Genomic DNA, 22,668 nt, shown 5'->3' with positions numbered 1-22,668 from the left:
GGAGGTGGGGTTGCGGGCTTCACGCCCACCCCACGTGAGCGGGGGCTGGTCGCAGCCCCCGCGAGAGCAGGGGAATCCCGGCCGGACCTGCCCCCCAGCCAGCCAATCAGCTGGCTGGGGGGCATGGCCTGTCCTATTTAGGGCCGGCGCAGAGGGGGCTCGCCCTCTTTTCGCCGGCTAGCCCTCACGTTTTCCCACCCTCCCTCCCTTTAAGTGGGCTTTAGGTAGGTCTTTGGCTTTGCTATGGACTTCGGTCTGTCGCTGCAAGGGGCATGGTAGGAATTTTTCCCAATTGGCAATTTCTAGCCTTTTGATTTTTCGCCTACCTCGTAGCAACTCGCCACAACTTCTCGGCATTGGCGGTAGGGATTGGTAAGAAGGGGTTAAGAGGATGTGGGGGGGGAGGAACGCCATCACCTCCCCGCAGTGAGCGAAGGGTGGTCCGTTAAAGGACTCCGGGGGGCGTGGCCCTGTCTGAAGCCTATGGAGGTGTGGGCCAAAGGCACGCCCCGGAGCGGTGACCCGGGGGAGCTCCTAGTCGACGTGCCTCGGCAGGAGACTCCCCCGATATAGTGTTAACCCTTCCCCGTGTCTCCAGCAAATGGGCTGGAGCCGGATAGTTGTTAGGACCAATGCCTAAGCCAATGCCTCTCATTCCTGAATTCAATAAAGTTGTGGCCTAATTCGCCCAATTAACCTTAAATTATGGTGTCTCGTGTCTTTATTTATCCTGGTGGGGGGCGGGAACTCGCCACGCAACAGACAGTAGTTGTCCTGCTCCCGATTCTCCTTTTCCTGGGAGCCATCCTAAGCCATCCTCACCTCATTCGGTACCTCTAGTCTGGGCGTGACCAACCTGGTTCACCTACGCAGGCTCCCTTGAAGGTTTTATGACGGCATCAGGTAGCTATTTGCATGTGTGAGTGAGTTGCCACAGACCTAACACCACCTATAGGATTTTCGCATCTCTCTCAAAACAAAAGGCTTTTCATGAGAGTCCTCCTCAAAGGTCAAGTCATCAAACAATGAGAAACAGATCGTGGAAACCTACATGTGCAAACTGGCTGCAAAAAAGCCACCATCTATTTAGAAATGTGTCTTTTAATGAATAAAGCAGCTTCTAAGCTCTGTTTGGCCCGAGTGTTGTGAAACAAGAGACCAGTTCACTCTCCCCAAATGACTTCTTTCCCCCTTCCTTTTCCAAAAACAATTAATAGCGCAACGAGTGAACTGCATTACAACCTAGCAAACTATACAAGAGAGCAGAATTCTCTTGCAAAAACAGTTTTCGACATACCATTGTGCGGCTTAAGAGAACTCAGGAAATGTTTCAGTGATATTCAGCTTCTCCAGGGACACTTTGAAACTGCAGCTCATGAAAATGGACTAATGTCCGAGGCATGAAAATTACAATGGGCTTCCTGCTTACATTTAACCCTCCCCCTGGCCCTCCAAGACTCTAATTTGAACAGTATGGCAGGATTCCAGTTGCGAAGTTTCTCTCCCAGGGAAGGCCAAACTAAAGGTGCAGTGGGGGGGGGAGAGAGAGAGAGAGAGAGAGAAGGGTGAGGGGCTCCACATTTCTTTTACCCATAAGCTGTGCTTTCCTTACAGCCATCCTTCACACACAAAGACAGAACTAAATGAGTCAGCCACATACCTAAAGCTTCCATCCAATTTTAAAGCCACTGTACACATCAAAAGCATCTGACATCGTATGCTGTCTCTGTTCCCATTTCGCAACCATGGCTAATACTGATTGATAGACTGCCCAGTCCTTTTCTTTAAAGGGTTGTTGTTGTTTAGTCGTGTCCGACTCTTCATGACCCCATGGACCAGAGCACACCAGGCCCTCCTGTCTTCCACTGCCTCCCGCAGTTTTGTCAAGCTCATGCTGGTAGCTTCGAGAACACTGTCCCACCATCTCGTCCTCTGTCGTCCCCTTCTCCTTGTGCCCTCCATCTTTCCCAACATCAGGGTCTTTTCCAGGGAGTCTTCTCTTCTCATGCGGTGGCCAAAGTATTGGAGCCTCAGCTTCACGATCTGTCCTTCCAGTGAGTACTCAGGGCTGATTTCCTTAAGAATGGAGAGGTTTGAGCTCCTTGCAGTCCATGGGACTTTGAAAGGATACATGGCCCATATTTTTATGTGTCACGCCTGTATTTGCATATGCAGATGTTAACACAGATATGCATGGCAGAAATCCAAGTTGGTGGTAGCCCCCACCTCACCCCTGGCCCATGACAACAGCATACCATAGATAGAATATTAAAATGGCCTTTTGTTTCTCTAGTCCTTGAAAATCCTCCACATTTCAAACAACATTCTACTCCTCATGATGGCTAAGAAATCTAACCTTCCCTACAGAAGGAAACGGTTTTGCTTTACTATCTAAATTTGTTGTTGTTGTTGTTTAGTAGTTTAGTCATGTCCGACTCTTCGTGACCCCATGGACCAGAGCACGCCAGGCACTCCTGTCTTCCACTGCCTCCCACAGTTTGGTCAAACTCATGCTGGTAGCTTCAAGGACACTGTCCAACCATCTTGTCCTCTGTCGTCCCCTTCTCCTTGTGCCCTCCATCTTTCCCAACATCAGGGTCTTTTCCAGGGAGTCTTCTCTTCTCATGAGGTGGCCAAAGTATTGGAGCCTCAGCTTCACAATCTGTCCTTCCAATGAGAACTCAGGGCTGATTTCCTTAAGAATGGACATGTTTGATCTTCTTGCAGTCCATAGGACTCTCAAGAGTCTCCTCCAGCACCATAATTCAAAAGCATCAATTCTTCGGCGTCTAAATTAAGGCTAGCCAATAAATGATGCCCTCTAGAAATTGTGGACTACAACTCCCAACTTCATACCCATCAACCGCCCTGGGGGGAAAATGGGACAACCCATTTTTTCCCCTCGCAAAAGTACAGCAGCCAAAATGGCTGCCACGCTCTCGCCTGAAAAAGCATTTTAAACAGAGCTCAAGGCCTCTTCCCCCAAATGCTTTCCCCATTGTAGGAAACTAGTGCCTAAAAGAACGGTTTCATGTACTAAAATGACAACAACAACTAAAGATTTCAAGTGCCAGTGCCATATTCCTTGACTTCAGCTCTGGTTTCAAACTACTTCCTGGAATGCTGCCAGCACCAGTTTTAAAAGATAGAATGACATAGAGAAGAACTTTTAAGGAGACCAGGCAGTTTTAAGCAGTATCCATCAATGCAATGCCAACACCTAAGCCATTAAAGGAAAGATCAAATGACAAATGGATTCCATACTGCCTTATTACATGACGTCAGCCTTCCCCTACCTGGTGCCCTCCAGATGTTTTGAACTACAACTACCATCTTCCCTGGCCATTGGCCATGCTGCCTATGGAATAAGCATTTGTTCTGATTTGTTTCTGGGGAGGTTAGATAATGCTGTGTCGAGAGTTCAATCTAAACTCCTTAGAGCTCTCCTACAAGTCCCCAGATGCGTTTCAAACACATTGGGTTAGACTAGAAATGGGGATGATGAGAGTGGAGGCTTATATCTGCCTAACATCAATTTAAAAATGGCTGACATTGAATCTGCTCCCCCCAAGGTATAGCCCCACTGATCCTCTGCGACTAGTTCCAGTCAGGCTGGCAGGCAGCAGTCCTGAAGACCCTTCAGAAGCTGGGTTTTGCCCCTCAAGCCCTTCTAAGTCCGGGGTTGGGCCAGGCAAAAGCTACGGTCAGGCAAAGAATCATAGACACCGAGAGACAACATGACTGCTCAAGGTGCCCCGACTATAAAACTGGAGAAATTGAGAGATATATAGCCGCACAGGCAGCATATTTCTTCTTTCTCGTATCCAAAAATGCTAGAAGGGCCTTTACACTTGCCAGAAGCTCGGCCCTGCCCTCGCTGATCCTGGAAGAAGCTTTTTAAAAAGTCCCATATGCTCAGAGACTTTGCGGGAGATAGCAAGCCCAGAGCACTTGTTCTTTAGTTGTCCCTTTTATGAAGAGGCACGTAGTACGACCATTGATCCCCTACTGGCGAGGCTCGCTGACCTCCCGGACAAGCAAAAATTTGACCTTTTCCTGTTAGGCAAAGATCATAAGATGACCCGGATGGTCGCCAGATTCTGTGTACAGATCTGTAGGCGCAGACCATCCTCCGACTCAAACTAGTTCATGAACAAAATCCCCAAATTCGGTTCCATGGGTGACTCTGGGTCATATCTATGCGGTAGCTTATCTTAAAGTTTCTATATGCTTATCGCATTTATAAATTTTAAATTTATTGTTGTACATTGTTTTAACTGTTTGTTTCTTTCTGGGAATGTACCCCCAAGTGTGTTTTATAAGCTGGTCTCCGACTGTAATAAATTATCTATCTATCTATCTATCTATCTATCTATCTATCTATCTAATGCTGTGTCAAAGCCAAGTGTTATCCCACACTTCGCTGCGCACTTTCCTTATCACACACACAAAAATGGTCTTTGGGGGAAGTGAGTTTGTTGAGCAAGACCTCCTATCAACTACAATTGCACTACTTTAATTTGCTGCCATGTGGCTGACTCTCACCCCAAAATAGCAACAGTCTGGAAGCACCCCTGGTCACTTTCTCCCAAGGTTCACTCAAACAGTCGGTCAGGATGAAGTCCAGGATAGCAGATTTTGTTCGTTCCTCCACCATCCAAGGTTTTCAGCAAAGGATGGCAAGAACGCATTGATCATTCTATTCTTAGCAGAATTAGGCTTCTAGTTGAAATCGTCCATTCCTACTATGGCTCACATCTGTGAAACTTTTGTAATCTGTTTCAGCAACATCCCTGTCTTCCAATTGGCTGGGCAGCCTGTATGCTGTATACTGCCACAACAATGTCACAGCTGTTTCTCTCTCTTTCTACTCATCCCCAGATTCTTTCAACACTTTCACATTCATGAATATCCACATGCATGCATATAACACTACTCCCTTCTCTTTTTGCTGGGTTTATTGCTTTTTGAAAAATGTATACACTTAAATTGCTATGGGTAAAGGTAAAGGTAAAGGACCCCTGGACGGTTTAGTCCAGTCAAAGGCGACTATGGGGTTGTGGCGCTCATCTCGCTTTCAGGCCAAGGGAGCCGGCATTTGTCCACAGACAGCTGTCCGGGTCATGTGGCCAGCAGGACTAAACTGCTTCTGGAGCAACGGGACACCGTGATGGAAACCAGAGTGCACGGAAACGCCATTTACCTTCCCGCCGCAGTGATACCTATTTCTCTACTTGTGCTGGTATGCTTTCGAACTGCTAGGTTGTCAGGAGCCAAGACAGAGCAATGGGAGCTCATCCTGTTGTGGGGATTTGACCCACCGACCTTCTGATCGGCAAGCCCAAGAGGCTCAGTGGTTTAGACCATAGCACCATAGCGTGTCCCAAATGTTCGAATACAGTGGTACCTCGGGTTACATACGCTTCAGGTTACATACGCTTCAGGTTACAGACTCCACTAACCCAGAAATATTACCTCAGGTTAAGAACTTTGCTTCAGGATGAGAACAGAAATTGTGCTCCGGCAGCGCGGCAGCAGCAGGAGGCCCCATTAGCTAAAGTGGTACTTCAGGTTAAGAACAGTTTCAGGTTAAGAACAGACGTCCGGAACGAATTAAGTACTTAACCTGAGGTACCACTGTAAATCGCTATATTCCAATCATGACTATCATTCTATCAGGTCTCAATTATATCTATCAGTGCGTACTTACCTTCCCATATTAAGATTGCAAGGCCATTCCCATACTCCTTGTGTCACCTTTCCAGTGTCCCTGCTAATGACTGGACAATCCACTGCCTGCACCTTCCTCCTTTGCCAGATACATTTTTTGTCCCTAATACTTGGGCTCAGCTCTGGGCTTTTGCCTCCTTCCCTCACAGGATTTAGTTCAAAAAGCCCTCTTGAAAAGGAGTCTCCCCAGTCCTCATGAGGTGCACCCCTTCTCCTTCATTTTGGTTGTGTTGGTCCAAGGAACCCAAACTTCCCTGATATGACTCAACTACATAGCTAGCTGTTGGCTTCCAGTATCCTGCTTTCTCGACCAACTTGAACTTTGACAGAACCTCAGCAAGATGTTAAATATGCCTTCTCCTACAGTAATCCTGTAGGAAGGAACAGCAGAAATCCAAACTGAGTGAAGGGTAACCCAGTCAGATGGTTGGCATATAAATAAAGTATTATTATTATTATTATTATTATTATTATTATTATTATTATTATTATTATTATTATTATTGTTATTATTTCATTGCAGACCCGAAAATGCAAAATTTGAGCAAGAAGGTGGGACAAGCTTATGTTTGTCAGAATACTTATCATAGACTTAGAGCAGACATGAGGCATAGGAGCCAACTCTTAGGGGCTGAAGTCCCCTCACCCCCCAAAAAAAAATTGAGGGGGCGCCCCACCAAGTTGGTGGGCATTGCCATTCAAAGGGTGTGTGCGCGCTGTGTCTTGCAATCCATTATGTGGGGCAGGGCTTATCTGGGCCCCTGGAATATTTTATTCAAGTTGGAACCCCTGCCATGATGGGAGCTGGAGTCGAAAAACATTCTGAGGATCACGGGTTCCTCATCCCTGGCAGAAGGGAAACGGCACTTTGTTTGTTTGTTTGTTTGTTTCACAATAAATTATTGATTGATTTATTTAATTCCCTTTCTCCCAAAGGAGCCCAGAGCAGCAAACAACCGAGAGACAAAACAATATAATTAAAAATGAAATGAAATTATATTTAAAGCGTTTAAATATAGGAAGAACATCTGAAAACACCTGAAAACATTACACACAAGGCTTTTTAAACAAATGAAGAACAGCGGGGGGAGACTTCTTGTTTGAGTGGAAGGAAGGAAGGAAGGAAGGAAGGAAGGAAGGAAGGAAGGAAGCATGTTTCTCACCTCCCTCAACCTCACAGGGCTCAAATTTGCAATGGCAAAAATTCCTTGGGTTCTTTCAGCGATTTGTGGGGAACTGACCAGAAGGAAAACAGCCAGTGCAGAAAGAGTTAAGCAATCCATTTTTCTCTCCTTCTCCTACCGCTAGGCTGAAGATTGCAACCTCTGAAGGCTGCTTTTGATTAAAAAACAAAATTGAGGCTTTGTTAGACACATCTGAGAGCCGGGATTAGCCGGGGCGCCCATTCAAATCTATTTCCAACCCAGGTTTGCCGCTGCATAATGTGTGAAAGGTTCAAAGTCGTTTAGTAGAACAGTCCTGTGAACATTTAAAGAGAGAGAGGGGAGGATGCAGCAATAGACGTTTTCTGCAATTACAAAATCCAGATTTTGGACAAGCGACTGACAAACTTAGTTATCGAATAACTACGCTAGCAGACAGCCAACGTCAAATCTGTTTTTGTAAAAAAAAAACCCTATATAATCAGCGAAATTAAACAACAATAAATTTAAACAGGAAATTCCAGCCACTGCCACCAGCTGTCAATTAACCTTACACGGGATTGTAAAGTCAGGGATAAGAGGCATCATCTTCTGCGAGGCAAATCGGCAGAGGAGTCAGACCAAATCAAAAGGAGAAATCACAGAGCTCCAGTCTGCACACAAGTCTCGCGGAGAATATTGCCAATTATCGAAGCATGCCGGGGAGGCTCAAGTAACACCATAGCCCTCTTTCAACAACTGCAGCCTTTACCATTTGGGCTCTAATAAACATGTGTTCCCAATATTTTCTCTCGTGAATACGTCTCCTTCAAAACCAAAACACTTCATGCTTGCCAATACCAAAGCCTTGATTGGAAAATGTATACCAGTTGACCTCTGAGCTCTCCTTTTCCCCTCCTTCCTCTTCCCCTGGCTGCAAGTCTCCACACACACATATATGACATTCTTCGGGCGGCACATCAACACAACAGACACACACACACACACACAAAGTTAGTTCTCCATAGTTCCTGGAACCAGAAAACCTGGCAGCCAAGCCCAGGTGCCTCACTCACCCTCTGCTGCCACAGTGGCTGCAACTGTTCTATATGGTTTATATTTGTATATTTTATTGTTAAAAGTCGTATGCCCCAAGCCACAGACGTTCCCTGCCTGCACACAACTCCCTGGGCATGTGAATGTATGTCTGCTGGCCCACCAGGGGGTGTCACTTTAGAGGGTGAAACTTAATTTTTGCAAATTTCTCCAGTCTTTAAAATATGTTTTTGGGTGTGAGGAATTCCAATGTGCCACGATTGTTGCGATTGGACAACATTTAGCATGCCAGGTCTAGAGGTCTGACGAAGAAGCACATAAACCATGCTTGGGGAAAACCAAAGAATTTTAATTTTGCTTTCTAAAAATGTCAGGTAATGCTAAATAATTAATAATAATAATATATAATATAACCGTAAGTACAGTGGTACCTCAGGTTTCAGACACCTCGGGTTACAAACACTTCAGGTTACAGACTCCGCTAACCCAGAAGTAGTACCTCAGGTTGAGAACTTTACCTCAGGATGAGAACAGAAATCGTGCAGCGGCGGCAGGAGGCCCCATTAGCTAAAGTGGTACCTCAGGTTAAGAACGGTTTCAGGTTAAGAACAGACCTCTGGAATGAATTCAGTTCGTAACCAGAGGTACCACTGTACTTGGCAATCATTTTTAATTCTTTCTGTGCAATTGCACACCCATTTTGCTTACCAAGCAAAACTAAATTATGTTCATTTAACCCAAATACTTTTTGAATCCCCAAGTGCTGTTATAACTATTTAGCACCCCTCATTTGGGAAATCTGAAAGTTGAAAAATTCAACACGCCCTATAATAAAAGGGAAAGGGAAAGGACCCCGGGACAGTTAAGTCCAGTCAAAGGCGACTATGGGGTTGTGGCGCTCATCTCGCTTTCAGGCTGAGGGAGCTGGCGTTTGTCTTTTTGGGTCGAGTGGCCAGCAGGACTAAACTGCTTCGGGCACAACGGGACACAGTGACAGAAACCAGAGCACATGGAAACACCATATACCTTCCTGCCACAGAGGTATCTATTCATCTACTTGCACTGGCGTGCTTTCAAACTGCTAGGTTGGCAGGAGCTGGGACAGAACAACAGGAGCTCACCCCACCGCAGGGATTCAAACTGCCAACCTTCTGAACAGCAAGCCCAAGAGGCTCAGTGGTTTAGACCACAGTGCCACCCGCGTCCTATAACATGCCCTATAATGCTCATGTGGTCACTGAGTCTGGTTTTTCAGGGTCTGGCCCCTGACCTAGTATTGTAACAAAAGCATGTAATAAAAAGCATATTATATATATATAATAAATGTTCATAAATGTACCAACCAAGCACAAACATAGATATGTGGACCACATGTCTGGAGCAGCACAGGAAGACCGTCCTGAAACCATTTTGACTCCCAAACTGACCAAATGTTTTCTCTGCAAGGAGGGAGGGCAGGGATTGGGTAATCACCATTTCAAAGGAATGGGCAGGCTACCAGGAACGGCAATCAGATAAGGCATTATCAGATAACCTGGCAGACTGGAAAAGCAACAACATTCAAATTTCTGTTGTAGACCACCTTTTCTGTGATGTAGGTATGATGTTTGTGGGGGGTGGTTTTGAGCTCCAGGGCAGGGAATTTAAAATGTCTATATAAGGGCAGGCACACCTTTGTTTGGTGTCCTCCTCCGTCCTTCTGTGTGTGAGAGGAGCACCCTGTTGCAACAGCTTTAATGTAGATCAGGCTTACTAGCTGCTTTGCTTCTCAATATTCTCTGGTTGGCCTCTGTTATTTTTTTCTACCAATAGGGAATCCACTTAAGGGCTCTATACGGGCTCTTGGATACTCCATAAGGGAAAAAGGGCAGATTTTGTTTACAACAGTATGCACAACCCACACACGGGGCAGTTGCTGCTGCCGCAACCTTACTTCCTCATGCACACATCATTCGCTGTATATGGGTGGGTTGTGCGAACACCATTCTGGTCACATATAAAAAGGTAAAGGGACCCCTGACCGTTAGGTCCAGTCGTGGCTGACACTGGGGTTGCGGTGCTCATCTCGCTTTATTGGCCGAGGGAGCCGGCGTACAGCTTCCAGGTCATGTGGCCAGCATGACTAAGCCGCTTCTGGCGTACCAGAGCAGCGCACGGAAACGCCGTTTACCTTCCTGCCGGTGCGGTACCTATTTATCTACTTGCCCTTTGACGTGCTTTCAAACTGCTAGGTTGGCAGGAGCAGGGACCCAGCAACAGGAGCTCACCCCGTCGCGGGGATTCGAACCACCGACCTTTTGATCAGCAAGTCCTAGGCTCTGTGGTTTAACCCACAGCGCCACCCGCGTCCCTATAGCATTTCTTAAAATCTCTTCTGGTGTTGTCCTGTCTCTTCTCCCCATGGAGGATAGGGGAGGTTCACAACAATGGATGGCACTTCAGGGTTATCACACACTAACTGCCCCCCTACCTTCCGCAAAAAAATGAGCTGCTTCAAAGGGCTGGTGCAACCCACATCCTTTCACTGCCCTGCTCCCTGCAATATAGGCATAATCGTGAAAGACTTTATCTGCGTTGTGATTAAAAGCTGCTCTCTGAGCCTTTTATGTGGCTGCAGAGTGCAATAAAAAATACTTTAAATGAAGAATAATAACTGACAAAGTTTGGAAACGGTCGCTTTTCTTTCGTGATGCTGAGCAGCGCAGCTGACGTTATTTCCAGGCGGTTTCCGCCTTGAGAAAGTCACACTGCAACAGGCATAACAGCAACTTGGGAGAGTGGGCTGCCGATGCTTTAACGCCCTCTGCATAATTCTTCCTCCCACTGACACAAATGTTGGCTAAATTAGTGGGAGGTCAGAAAGCAAAGTCACAACCAAAACAAAATCCAAGCAACAGCAGCCTTTCATCTCTGGAAATTTTGTTGTGATGCAAAGTTTCCCTTTGCCAGCGCTCGTTAATTTTCGGCGAGACGTGAACATCTTGCAAGGAACATCTTTGTCCTTAAGTAACACCCGTCCCCACCAGCTGGAAGCTATTCTCACTTTACAGTAGAGCACACCTCTGGCCCTCCGGGCGTTCCCAGACTACATCTCCCATCATTCTGTACAACAACATCTGGAGGGCCACAGGTATTCGTGAGGACTTTGTGGCCACAATTAAGGTCACACATATATTTGCAGAATAATGTAAGTAAAACGTTTCCAAGCACAGTTCAAAGCGTTGGGGCTGACCTTTAAAGCTCTAAACGGCCTCGGCCCAGTATACCTGAAGGAGCGTCTCCACCCCCATCGTTCAGCCCGGACACTGAGGTCCAGCTCTGAGGGCCTTCTGGTGGTTCCCTCAGTGCAAGAAGTGAATTTATAGGGAACCAGGCAGAGGGCCTTCTCGGTAGTGGCGCCTGCCCTGTGGCACGCCCTCCCATCAGATGTCAAATAAATAAACAACTATCTGACTTGTAGAAGACATCTGAAGGCAGCCCTGTTTAGGGAATTTTTTAATGTTTGATGTTTTATCTTTTTTATATATTCTGTTGGGAGCCACCCAGAGTGGCTGGGGAAACCTAGCCAGACGGGCAGGGTGTAAGTAATCAGTTGTTGTTGTTGTTGTTGTTGTTGTTGTTGTTGTTGTTGTTGTTAAACAGCAATGAAGCAGATTTCTGCCTGTGGAGCCTGCAATCTAAAGGGTGACAATGGGGAAGGTAGCAGAGAAAGGAATGAAGAAGCAAGTGTAACACAAACAACGTCACACTTCCTGAATGAGTGTAAATTTTAAGCTAGCTCACTCTGGTCTATTCACTATGCCCAAGTCTGTCACAAGGCATCCCCAGACCTCAGATGGTCACTGCTGCCCCATACATTGCTGTTGTACCCCCACACCACCCTCATACACTGATCTCCCCTCCTCCTGTTGCTGCAGTGATATGCCATCAGTACCAGGAATACATTACCAAGGAGCTCAGTTCAGCTAGAACTCTGTACATGCCCAGAACTATATGCGAAATTTGGCTCCGCTCTGAGGAATCAGCATGAGTGCTGTTTGTCCTTGTGCCGGAGCCAACACTGAAAGGCCCTTTGTTGTAGCCAGCTCTGATGCCAGTATGCTGCCAGCCATAAAAAGGAACCGGTCGCATATGCCCAATGAGATTTCTGGAACCCAGTACCGTATCTAATGAAAACATAACTCACAATTCAGCCGTTAATCGTCTTCTGCAGGCAAATCGAATTACCTCCGGGGAGCATATCTTGCCTTGATTAAAACAAATACCCCCTTTTGCATTTCTTGAGAAATCTAAGCCTGTCCCTTTCAGCAAGGGCCAGATCACCTTATTAAAACAAGATGCTCATGAGACTTTGCCTTATTCCTATGGTGGGAAATTTAACAGAGGTGGCTCCACAACAACCCATGATCATCTATTACCTGTGCCATAATAATAATAATAATAATAATAATAATAATAATAATAATAATAATAATTTATTATTTATACCCCGCCCATCTGGCTGGGTTTCCCCAGCCACTCTGGGCGGCTTCCATAGAAACCAGAAATACAGTAAAGTATCACACCTTAAAAACTTCCCTGAACAGGGCTGCCTTAAGATGTCTTCTGAATGTCAGGTAGTTGTTTATCGCTTTGACATCTGCTGGAAGGGCGTTCCACAGGGCGGGCGCCACTACCGAGAAGGCCCTCTGCTTGGTTCCCTGTAGCTTTGCTTCTCGCAATGAGGGAACCGCCAGAAGGCCCTCGGCGCTGGACCTCAGTGTCCGGGCAGAATGATGGGGGTGGAGACGCTCCTTCAGGTATACTGGACCGAGGCCGTTTAAGGCTTTAAAGGTCAGCACCAACACTTTGAATTGTGCTCGGAAACGTACTGGGAGCCAATGTAGGTCTTTCAAGACCGGTGTTATATGGTCTCGGCGGCCGCCCCCAGTCACCAGTCTAGCTGCCGCATTCTGGATTAGTTGTAGTTTCCAAGTCACCTTCAAAGGTAGCCCCACGTAGAGTGCGTTGCAGTAGTCCAAGTGGGAGATAACCAGAGCATGCACCACTCTGGCGAGACAGTCTGCGGGCAGATAGGGTCTCAGCCTACGTACCAGATGGAGCTGGTAAACAGCTGCCCTGGACACAGATTTGACCTGTGCCTCCATGGACAGCTGTGAGTCCAAAATGACTCCCAGGCTGCGCACCTGGTCCTTCAGGGGCACAGTTACCCCATTCAGGACCAGGGAATCCTCCACACCTGCCCGCCTCCTGTCCCCCAAAAACAGTACTTCTGTCTTGTCACTTCTCTTAAGTACGTACCCTTGAACCCTTTCTCAGACCTCAGTAGAAGTTCCTTTTCAAATTTAGGCCAATGTCCACCAATACCCATTCCTATAAGCAGATGCCCCCAGCATTCCAACACTTTTACTTTGTTGGAAGAGCTCAGCTTCTTTAACCCTAGATCTCTTTGTTGCATCCTGATTCTTGTTCCCTAGCCTTTGCACCATGATTGTTATTTCTTTGGGGGACGATTAGCCAGGTCTCCACTGTGGAGAGGCACCAGTCTTTCAAGCAGAATGTGTGTTTTTTTCCTTGCTTCTTTCACTAGAACCCAAAATAAAATCTAAAAGTGAAAGATGATTTAAAGGAGGCAGGAAGAAGCACCTCAGCCTCTCAAAAGTTCGAAGCAATCACTGTCTCTGGGTAGTGGTACCCTGAGTTTCACCTCTCCCAACATCCCCAAAGAATTGCAACTGATCCTTAGATGCAGACTCTCGCCCATTCATAATGAAGTACCAACATGTGACAGTTTCTCAGTTCTCCTGTGTTCATTTAACAGCAGGACAGTAATTTTGTGTTTCAACTCTCTCGCTTCTTTCAGTTTGTCCACTGCTAAACTGGTCATCAAGACTTTGCCTCATATTCATATACATGGCCATTCTCCAAATTCAACTCAGTGGTGTAACGTTGGAAAATGTTGATCACTTCTCCTACCTGGGCAGTTATCTTTCCACAAGGGCCAACGTTGATCCCAAAATCCAGCATCGCCTGAGCTCTACAAGTGCAGCTTTCTCCCAATTGAAGTGCAGAGTGTTTAAGGACTGGGACATTCGCAGGGAAACCAAAATGCTTGTTTATAAAGCTATTGTACTTCCAACCTTACTGTATGCTTGTGAAACGTAGACCACTTATAAATGCCATCTCCAGCTCCTTGAAAGATTCCATCAACGGTGTCTCTGAAATTTTTTACATATCACTTGGGAAGACAGGCGAACTAATGTCAGTGTACTGGAAGAAGCAAAGATCCCCAGTGTCAAAGCAATTATTCGTCAACATCAACTTCGTTGGACTGTTCATGTTTCTCGGATGCCTGATGATCATTTTCCAAAGCAGCTACTCTATTCCGAACTTAAAAATGGAAAGTGTAATGCTGGTGGTCAACAAAAGAGGTTCAAAGACTGTCTCAAGGCAAATCTAAAAAAATGTAGTATAAACACCGACAACTGGGAAACACTGGCCTGCGAGCGCTCCTATGGGAGAACAGCCTTTACCAAAGGTGTCATGGGCTTTGAAGACTCTCAAAATCAAGAAGAAATGGAGAAACGTGCTAAGAGGAAGGCACACTTGGCAAACCCTCACCATGATCAACTCCCGCCCAGAAACCTATGTCCCCACTGTGGAAGGACGTGTGGGTCCAGAACTGGCCTCCACAGTCACTTATGGACTCACTGTTAAAACTGTGTTCATGGAAGACAATCTTACTTGGCTACAAGTAACTGCCAAAGAAGAAGAACCACCTGCATGATCTATTACAATGATTTTGCTCTTCCGTACTTCTTTATTAGCACTTCAAGCTGCAACAATGGCGCCAGGTTCCGCCCAACTCTGGGGGCAGGGCCGTCATGTGCACATGATGTCATGCATACAATGCACACTTGTGATGTCACATGGCTAGGAGGGTCCACCGCAGCCAGGGGGAGGCCCAGTGTGGCCCAACAGCACCCATCACAGTTGTGGGAAGGCCTGGCAGGGTCCGCCACAACCATGGTGAGGCCCAATGTGGCCCAACAGGGCCCACTGCAGCAAGGCCCAACAAAGCCTGCCTCCCCCAATATATAGTGGGGTGAGATGTCCTCAGCCCCATAGAATTGGAGCCAATGAGCTACAATGTTGTTTTTCTAAATCTAACAATTGTGTTGCTACATTCCCCAATGTAAAGTAGGCAACTTTGTCCATTGTAACAACATCTAAGACATGCAACCATCTCCGGTAAAGATCAGTTGATAGGTTCATAAGAAACCACCTGACACCGAGTCAGACCATTGTTCCATGTAGCTCAGTAATGTCTACACGGGTTGGCAGCAGCTTTCTGGGGTTCCTCATATGGATCTTTCCCGGTCCTACTTGAAGAATGCTGACAACTGAACCTGGAACCTTTTGCGTGAACCGCATGTGCTCTGCTACTGAACCCGTATTGCTAATTCCCCCTAGATTTGTATTTCTATAAATACAACATGCAAGATTCAAGTCCGCAGGCATATGCCCTGGCGCACAAGCAAATCGGATAATACAGAGCAGGTCTGAGAGCGGAGCCCAACAGTTTTTGTCAGTTGGAGCAATATACAAAAGCCATTTATTCCCAGGTGGGCAGCTAAAAAAAGGAAAATGTCCTTGGTCCACAAGCAAACAAAAGAATGAAAGCATTTATCTGGAGATGAGCTGGCAGCCCTACTGCACACTCATATTCCAGCTTGTCTCTGAATAGACCTCTGAAGCTCACCCAATTTCAGTCCTTAGGCTAAGTTCCAATCCCTCAGGTTCCTGGTTCAAAATGCCTGGCACACCTAAGACTGAACATTTCCAAAGTGGTAACCGTTAATCCACTTTTTCCATATTCAGATTACACCAGACCCACACATATCTGAATCTGTATATGGAGAACAACTCTGGCATTTCTCATTTACACCAGTAGTAGGCGTTGCTGTTTGTGTTCGTCCCTGCCTAATTCACTGATTCCATTATGCAGATTAAATAGGTCGCAAATGTTGATAGCTACGGGCACCCTTCCTGCCCCAGAAATGTGCAAAAGCGCAAAGTCAGTGTTCTGGTTGTGCAGTGTTCTGGTTTTGTGCAAATCTGAGGGATCCAAAGGGAGGGAAATGTATCCCTCCGTTCAGGGGCACACCAGAAATAGTTATGAGCATGGTTAGAAAGGAAACGAAAGCACTGAGGAAGGGGTGGGTGTGGAAAGGGGAGGAGCAGAAAGTGAGAATTGATTCACCCACCCAAACACACCATCTGCACTCCCAAGTGGTGTGGTTTGGATCCCGTGAAATTTTTCGTAGGGGAACAGTTAGGGCTAGGGGCATCAGCTTGGGAGGGTGACTGTGCGTGTGCTGATGTCCTGACATCCTGACACCATACCTTCCTCCCCAAGGTGGGCAGAGGCTTCCTGGGCTGGGCGGGCTTTGGGAAGGTTGTGGAAGGGCTCTTGGAACCACAAAAGCATCACACCTCCCTCAGCCAGGCAGAAACTTCCTGGGCTTTGGGAAGGAGGCAGCAAGCTTTTATACTTTAATATTAGTGGGATGCGGGTGGTGCTGTGGTCTAAACCACAGAGCCTCTTGGGCTTGCTAATCAGAAGGCCAGCAGTTCAAATCCCCGTGACAGAGTGAGCTCCCGTTGCTCTGTCCCAGCTCCTGCCAACCTAGCAGTTCAAAAGCACACCAGTGCAAGTAGATAAATAGGTACCGCTGTGGCGGGAAGGTAAATGGCGTTTCCGTGCACTCTGGTTTCCGTCACGGTGTCCTGTTGCGCCGGAAGCGGTTTAGTCCTGCTGGCCACATGACCCGGAAAGCTATCTGTGGACAAACGCCAGCTCCCTCGGCCTGAAAATGAGATGAGCGCCGCAACCCCAAAATTGCCTGTGACTGGACTTCACCGTCCAGGAGTCCTTTACCTTTACCTCAATCATCTAATTTACCAGGAACATTTAGTGGACTATCCTAGTCGCCCTAAGTCCACTGACCACAGGCCACTGTTTGGATCCCGGTTTAACCCCAGCGAAGTGGATTGTCCCCATATCCTGCAAACCCAGATTTATAGGGGGAAAGCATTGAGAATGATGTTGTTTGAGGATTGTATCATGCGGACTACGCAAATTACACGGAAATGCAAACCGCTGCAAGCACCTAGGGACAGATTCAACTAACAAGTCTGTCCAGCAGAAGTCTGTGCAAGGACTTCCACTAGTGCAGTGGGGCTTCCCCCATTCTCCTCTGCCCCAGGGGCAGAGGAATGGAGGAATGAGTGCGGTCTGTCTCAGGTGTCACCACTGAGTGGGGTGACAAAAGGCCGAGCGGCACTCACCGCAGGGCCTGCAGCGCCCCTGAAGAGTTTGGATTTGATATCCCGCTTTATCACTCCCTTTAAGGAGTCTCCAAGCGGCTAACATTCTCCTTTCCCTTCCTCCCCTACAACAAACACTCTGTGAGGTGATGAGTGGGGCTGAGAGACTTCAGAAAAGTGTGACTAGCCCAAGCTCACCCAGCAGCTGCATGTGGAGGAGCGGCGACGCGAACCCGGTTCCCCAGATTGCAAGACTACCGCTCTTAACCACTACACCACACTAGCTCTCTCCAGGGAGAGACGCGGTGGCTTGGGCGCACTACAGGCTCTGCTCTGCCCAAATGATCCGCCCACTGCCTCTCCCCCAGCTGCAGGGCGGCTGAGTGGGAGGAGGCAGCCAGACTCTGGAGGCCCTGCAGCGTGTCCCACCCTCGCCCTGCCCCTATGGACGGCTCGCTCTGCCACTGCTCTGCCCATGCATCACCCATGTGCCACCCCCAGATGGCCCCGATGGACCTAGGAGAACCCACAGTGTGCAGAGGGAGGGTTGTTCCAACTGAAACATTTAAGCTGACAAAATGACCCCGCCCCACACACACACAGGGCTACAACAAATTCTTCCCATAGTAAATGCCAGTGTCTGTATTGTAGAAATGGGGGGGGGGGTCACAAAGAGTCTTGTGGCATCTTAAAGGTTAACACATTTATGCCTCCAGAAAATTTATGCCACAAAAAATCGCTAGCTTTTAAGGTGCCGCAAGACTCTTTCTAATATTTGAAATTTATTGCAATGAAGTCTAAATGCTGGGAAAACATCATTGATGCGGATTAAAACATAATGCTGATGAATCATGTTGTGCGACATTGGTCATTCTTGTGCTAGCCAGCAAAAATTCTGGGTGGGCACACATCGTGGCCAGCGCTGGGCATGTGTTTGCTAGCTAATTCTTGTCAGTTTGAGTATTAAAGGCACACATGTTTATTGTTTAAGCTATTTTGGATTTGGGTGGGAGGTGGGGGGTAGAAATGTATCAGTGATGACCTCTACTTCGGACTATGAGTGGTGGATTTGGTTTAATAAATTGAACATGACCTCACTTTGGTGCCACAAAAAGGCACAATGAAATTTGGGTGATAAGCAGAGTACTTTCACTGTTGTTAGTTACCCTAGTTAAAAGTCTGGTGGCTAATCACCTAAGCATCCTGAGATTGGTTGGCAAAGCTAATACATATACAGCGACACAAATAAAATTAAAATAGCCAGTGACCTAAACTGACACCGTTCGAGTGTCAGGCTGCATCCTTGCCTGACCGTAAGCCCCATGAAGACAATGGGACTTACTTCTGAGTAAACCTGCCTAGGATCCTGCTGTCAAAGTCTCCCACCTTTTCAGACCCTCTGATGGAATGTGCGGCACTGCAGTGGCAGTTTCTTGCCTTTAAATATGTTGATGCCTTTCATGAAGCAACAGAAGGACAATGTGCCCACATGAAGCCATGCTCCTTTTGTGCCATGCCCCCTACGGGTGAGGAATGGCTTTGCAAACCGTTTGGGGGGTTTATTTATTTATTTAAGGGAGCAGGGAAAACAGGAAATGTTTGCGATTATATGACTGTTAATGATCACAGATAAGCATTTTCCTAGGCTTTTTTTTTTTAAAAAAATCCTTAACGATTTAAAAACAAAAGCAGCAATAATAGCTGGGAACAACTGGATTCCTCAATGCCCCAACCACTTTCAGATGTTTGCATTGAGGAGGAGTGTTGCCTCAGGTGAAACGAGCAGCAGCAATGTCAGATTTTTAAACACTTAAAAAGTGTTTGGCTTGAAGTGATCTCTGTGCTTTGAATAGCCACATGCCCCAGGCTAAGGAATCCAGGTTTCTATTTCCTTGTGGGGTCACCAGGAGACTTTTGACAATGGAAGAGGAGAAAGCCCCAAGAAAGGGGATAGAAAACAGATGCTTCGGAGTGGGAGAGGAAACAGGAAGAATATGTATATAAACAGCAGAGAGGATGAGGAATGCAGAGGGGGGGGGACGAGGAGGAGGAGCAGCGCAACTGAAGCATGCATGCCGCAATAAAATCTGCATTGCACCCTACAAACATTTTATTTGAAACGCAACAACACAGCAAGCATGGAGGGTCAAAGGTCAGGGTTTTTGGAGGGTGTGCGCATAGGTCCCCTGCAGGGCCCAGGGTTATTACCTTTTGTATAGAGGAATGTACATCCGGTTTTCAAGGATAAATCAGAACTTTAGAAACTCATGAAAAACGTGCCTCATGCTTTATAAGCAGTTCATGAATGCCATTCATTCTCCATAGACACAGCTTGCAGTTAACACCTCCACATACTGGGCTGGTTCAATAAGGCACAGCGTGAGACTCGCCCTTTATTCCAGCAGAAAATTCAATGGAAATGGAGCGGCAGATATTCAAGAAACTAATTTTTTATACTCTGTTGCTCTCGACAACAATCATTTGTGTGTGCAGCAGCGGTGTGCTTAGGAGCACAAGTGCGCTGAAAGAAATGCGTTAATTAAATAAGAAAGGCTCCTTTCAATCAGCCTGTGTTTCAGAGCAAGTAATCCATTGACCATCTCTACCTTAGAAGTGATCCGCAGTGTGAACGTACGCATGTCTACTCAGAAGTAATTCCACAGAGCTCAATGGGACTTACTCCTAAGTAAGCATGTACAGCACTGCAGCCCCAATCGCATCTGATAGAGACCTTCCAAAATTACGTATCCTCAGACGATTCCACTTGTGTCCCTGCTCTTTTCGGTCTCTCTGGGTAGACAAGTCAAGCGTCCCCCAAACCCACATTTTAATTTAGGTGTGGGAAATGTGGTATTGGTTCATACCATTTTAAGTCAAAGTTGCTAGGCAATCCCAGAAAATTTCCCCCTTAGACTTGAATACACCTCAGTATGTACACGCATATGTGTGTTGCAGCGCCCAATTTAAGGAGGCTCAAAAGCATCGTCTTACCTGGATCGTGAAAAGGGACCAGTGCAAAGTTGTAAAGCGGTCTCTTGGGTCTCTTCAAAGAGGTCTCCAGAATTTTGGACGCTCCCTCAATCACCTGAACTAAGTCATCATACATCGAGCCAGTCACGTCAAACACAAAAGCCAAGGTAGACGCTCCCTCCGGGATCTCTTCATCCGTGGTCTGAGGCTCCAGTTCTACCACAGCATCTTGTGCGCAGCAAAGAGAAAAAAGGAGAGCAACCGCTAGTGATGCCTTCAGGGGGACATTGTGATGGGAATTCATTTTTCTTCCTCCTCCAGGGTACCTAAGCAATGCGCTCAGTTCCTCCACACTAAGCATCACAAAGGATCCCGTCTGGTTGCATTTGGTCTTTCCTTTTGCAAAGCAGCAGAGTCAAAAAGTCCTTTCCCTCCTTTTCTTTTCTTGGGTTTTTTAATCTTGCACAAAGCACTTTTCACAGACTCAAGGGAGGTAGAGAGAGAAAGAGGCAAGGGGAATGAGGCAGGCAGTCCTTTTTCTTTTTTTGCTAGCAAGTTGCTGGTTCTTCTTCCCTTCCCCAGTTTACTTGTCTGCAAGAGTTTTGGCAGCCTCTGGCCAAGCGAAGGGAGAGAGAGTCCAATTCATGTCCCCTGTGCAGCTGCTGCTACTTCTGCCGCTGCCGCCTCTGGATTCTTTGGCAAGAGGCAGAGGCTCTCGAAAAGTTCGGCTGCTGTAAGGGAGTCTTTGGCTAGAAACTGAGGCTTCTCCCTGCTGCTGCTGCTGCTGCTGCTGCTGTTGCTGCTGCTGAGGCAACAAGGAGCGGATGCTCAGCCCAGCTCGCCTTCTCATTGGTCTGCCCCACTTCCCCACCTTTGCCTCCTAGGCCCCCTTTTAGGGTGACTTGTTGAAAATGGTATTTAGGGTCACACGAGTGCTGCAAAAGCACTCTAGGCAAATCTCTTTCATATGCAGTGATGAAAACACAGGCACAGTTGTGATTCAGTTATGGAGGAAATATTTGCAGGGGGCGGAGGCACCTTTCTCCTGCTTCCTTTTATCAGAGATTGCTTAAATACACTTAAAGCAATGGGTATCCTTTTCGCCACTAGAGAGTCTGCCCCCCCCACTTCCCGCCTCCAGTAATTTGAGCTCAACCAGGCATAGATTCTTTGGTAGAGAAAATCACACTTCAAAAGGCATATGGTGGATTCCCTTGCCAGTGCCTATATTGTGATATTTCGCAGCAAGAGAAGTTTCGGCTGAGATCGGAGGACATGGTGAGCACTGATTGCATTTGTACTCGCTGCTACAAATGGCAGTTTGGAGCCCGCAAGCCTTCTTCCGCTTTGCAAAATGCATTTGGCGTTTATAAATCCATTTTGGGTTGGGGGTATTTTTGGAAATTCGATTTTTAATCAGAAGGTACGTTATAATAATAATAATAACAACTTATTATTTGTACCCCGCCCATCTGGCTGGGTTTCCCCAGCCACTCTGGGCGGCTTCCATAGAAACCAAAAAAACACTAAAATATCATACATTAAAAACTTCCCTGAACAGGGCTGCCTTAAGATGTCTTCTGAATGTCAGGTAGTTGTTTATCGTTTTGACATCTGATGGGAGGGCGTTCCACAGGGCGGGCGCCACTACCGAAAAGGCCCTCTGCCTGGTTCCCTGTAGCTTTGCTTCTCGCAATGAGGGAACCGCCAGAAGGCCCTCGGCGCTGGACCTCAGCGTCCGGGCAGAACGATGGGGGTGGAGACGCTCCTTCAGGTATACTGGGCCGAGGCCGTTTAGGGCTTTAAAGGTCAACACCAGCACTTTGAATTGTGCTCAGAAACGTACTGGGAGCCATTGTAGGTCTTTCAAGACCGGTGTTATGTGGTCTTGGCGGCTGCCCCCAGTCACCAGTCTAGCTGCCGCATTCTGGATTAGCTGTAGTTTCCGAGTCACCTTCAAAGGTAGCCCCACGTAGAGCGCATTGCAGTAGTCCAAGCGGGAGCGTCCAAGCGTTGTTCCCTCCTTACTCTGCAGCCATACTAAACATTTCCCCTGCTGCTGAACACAGGAATATTCCTTGCATCAAGTCAATGATCCATGTAGACCAGTATTGTATAGTCCCCATGGGTGGTGAACTTGTCAAGATCTTCCTGGACTTTATTTCCCATCCGCCCCAGACAGCATGACCAGTCCTCAGGAAGGATTGGAGTTCCCCCACGTACAGTGGTACCTCAGGTTAAGAACTTAATTCGTTCTGGAGGTCCGTTCTTAACCTGAAACTGTTCTTAACCTGAAGCACCACTTTAGCTAATGGGGCCTCCTGCTGTCGCCATGCCGCTGCTGCGCGATTTCTGTTCTCATCCTGAAGCAAAGTTCTTAACCCGAGGTACTATTTCTGGGTTAGCGGAGTCTGTAACCTGAAGCGTCTGTAACCTGAAG

The 22,668-nt window shown here is 47.1% G+C and overlaps 1 protein-coding gene across 1 annotated transcript in view; it reads right to left on the bottom strand.

Moving 5' to 3' along the window:
* HMCN1 (hemicentin 1) overlaps nt 1-21,030 on the bottom strand; it is a 330,831-nt gene extending 309,801 nt beyond the window's left edge. The window contains exon 1 of the mRNA XM_083506699.1: nt 20,250-21,030. Coding sequence (XP_083362825.1) covers nt 20,250-20,589 — 340 coding nt within the window. The 5' untranslated portion in view covers nt 20,590-21,030. The remainder of the gene's footprint in view (nt 1-20,249) is intronic.
* Between the last annotated feature and the right edge of the window lie 1,638 nt (nt 21,031-22,668).

Source organism: Podarcis liolepis (genome assembly GCF_965112155.1).
Source record: "Podarcis liolepis genome assembly, chromosome: 6".
Taxonomy (NCBI): domain Eukaryota; kingdom Metazoa; phylum Chordata; class Lepidosauria; order Squamata; family Lacertidae; genus Podarcis; species Podarcis liolepis.
This window is presented reverse-complemented; position numbering and strand designations above follow the sequence as displayed.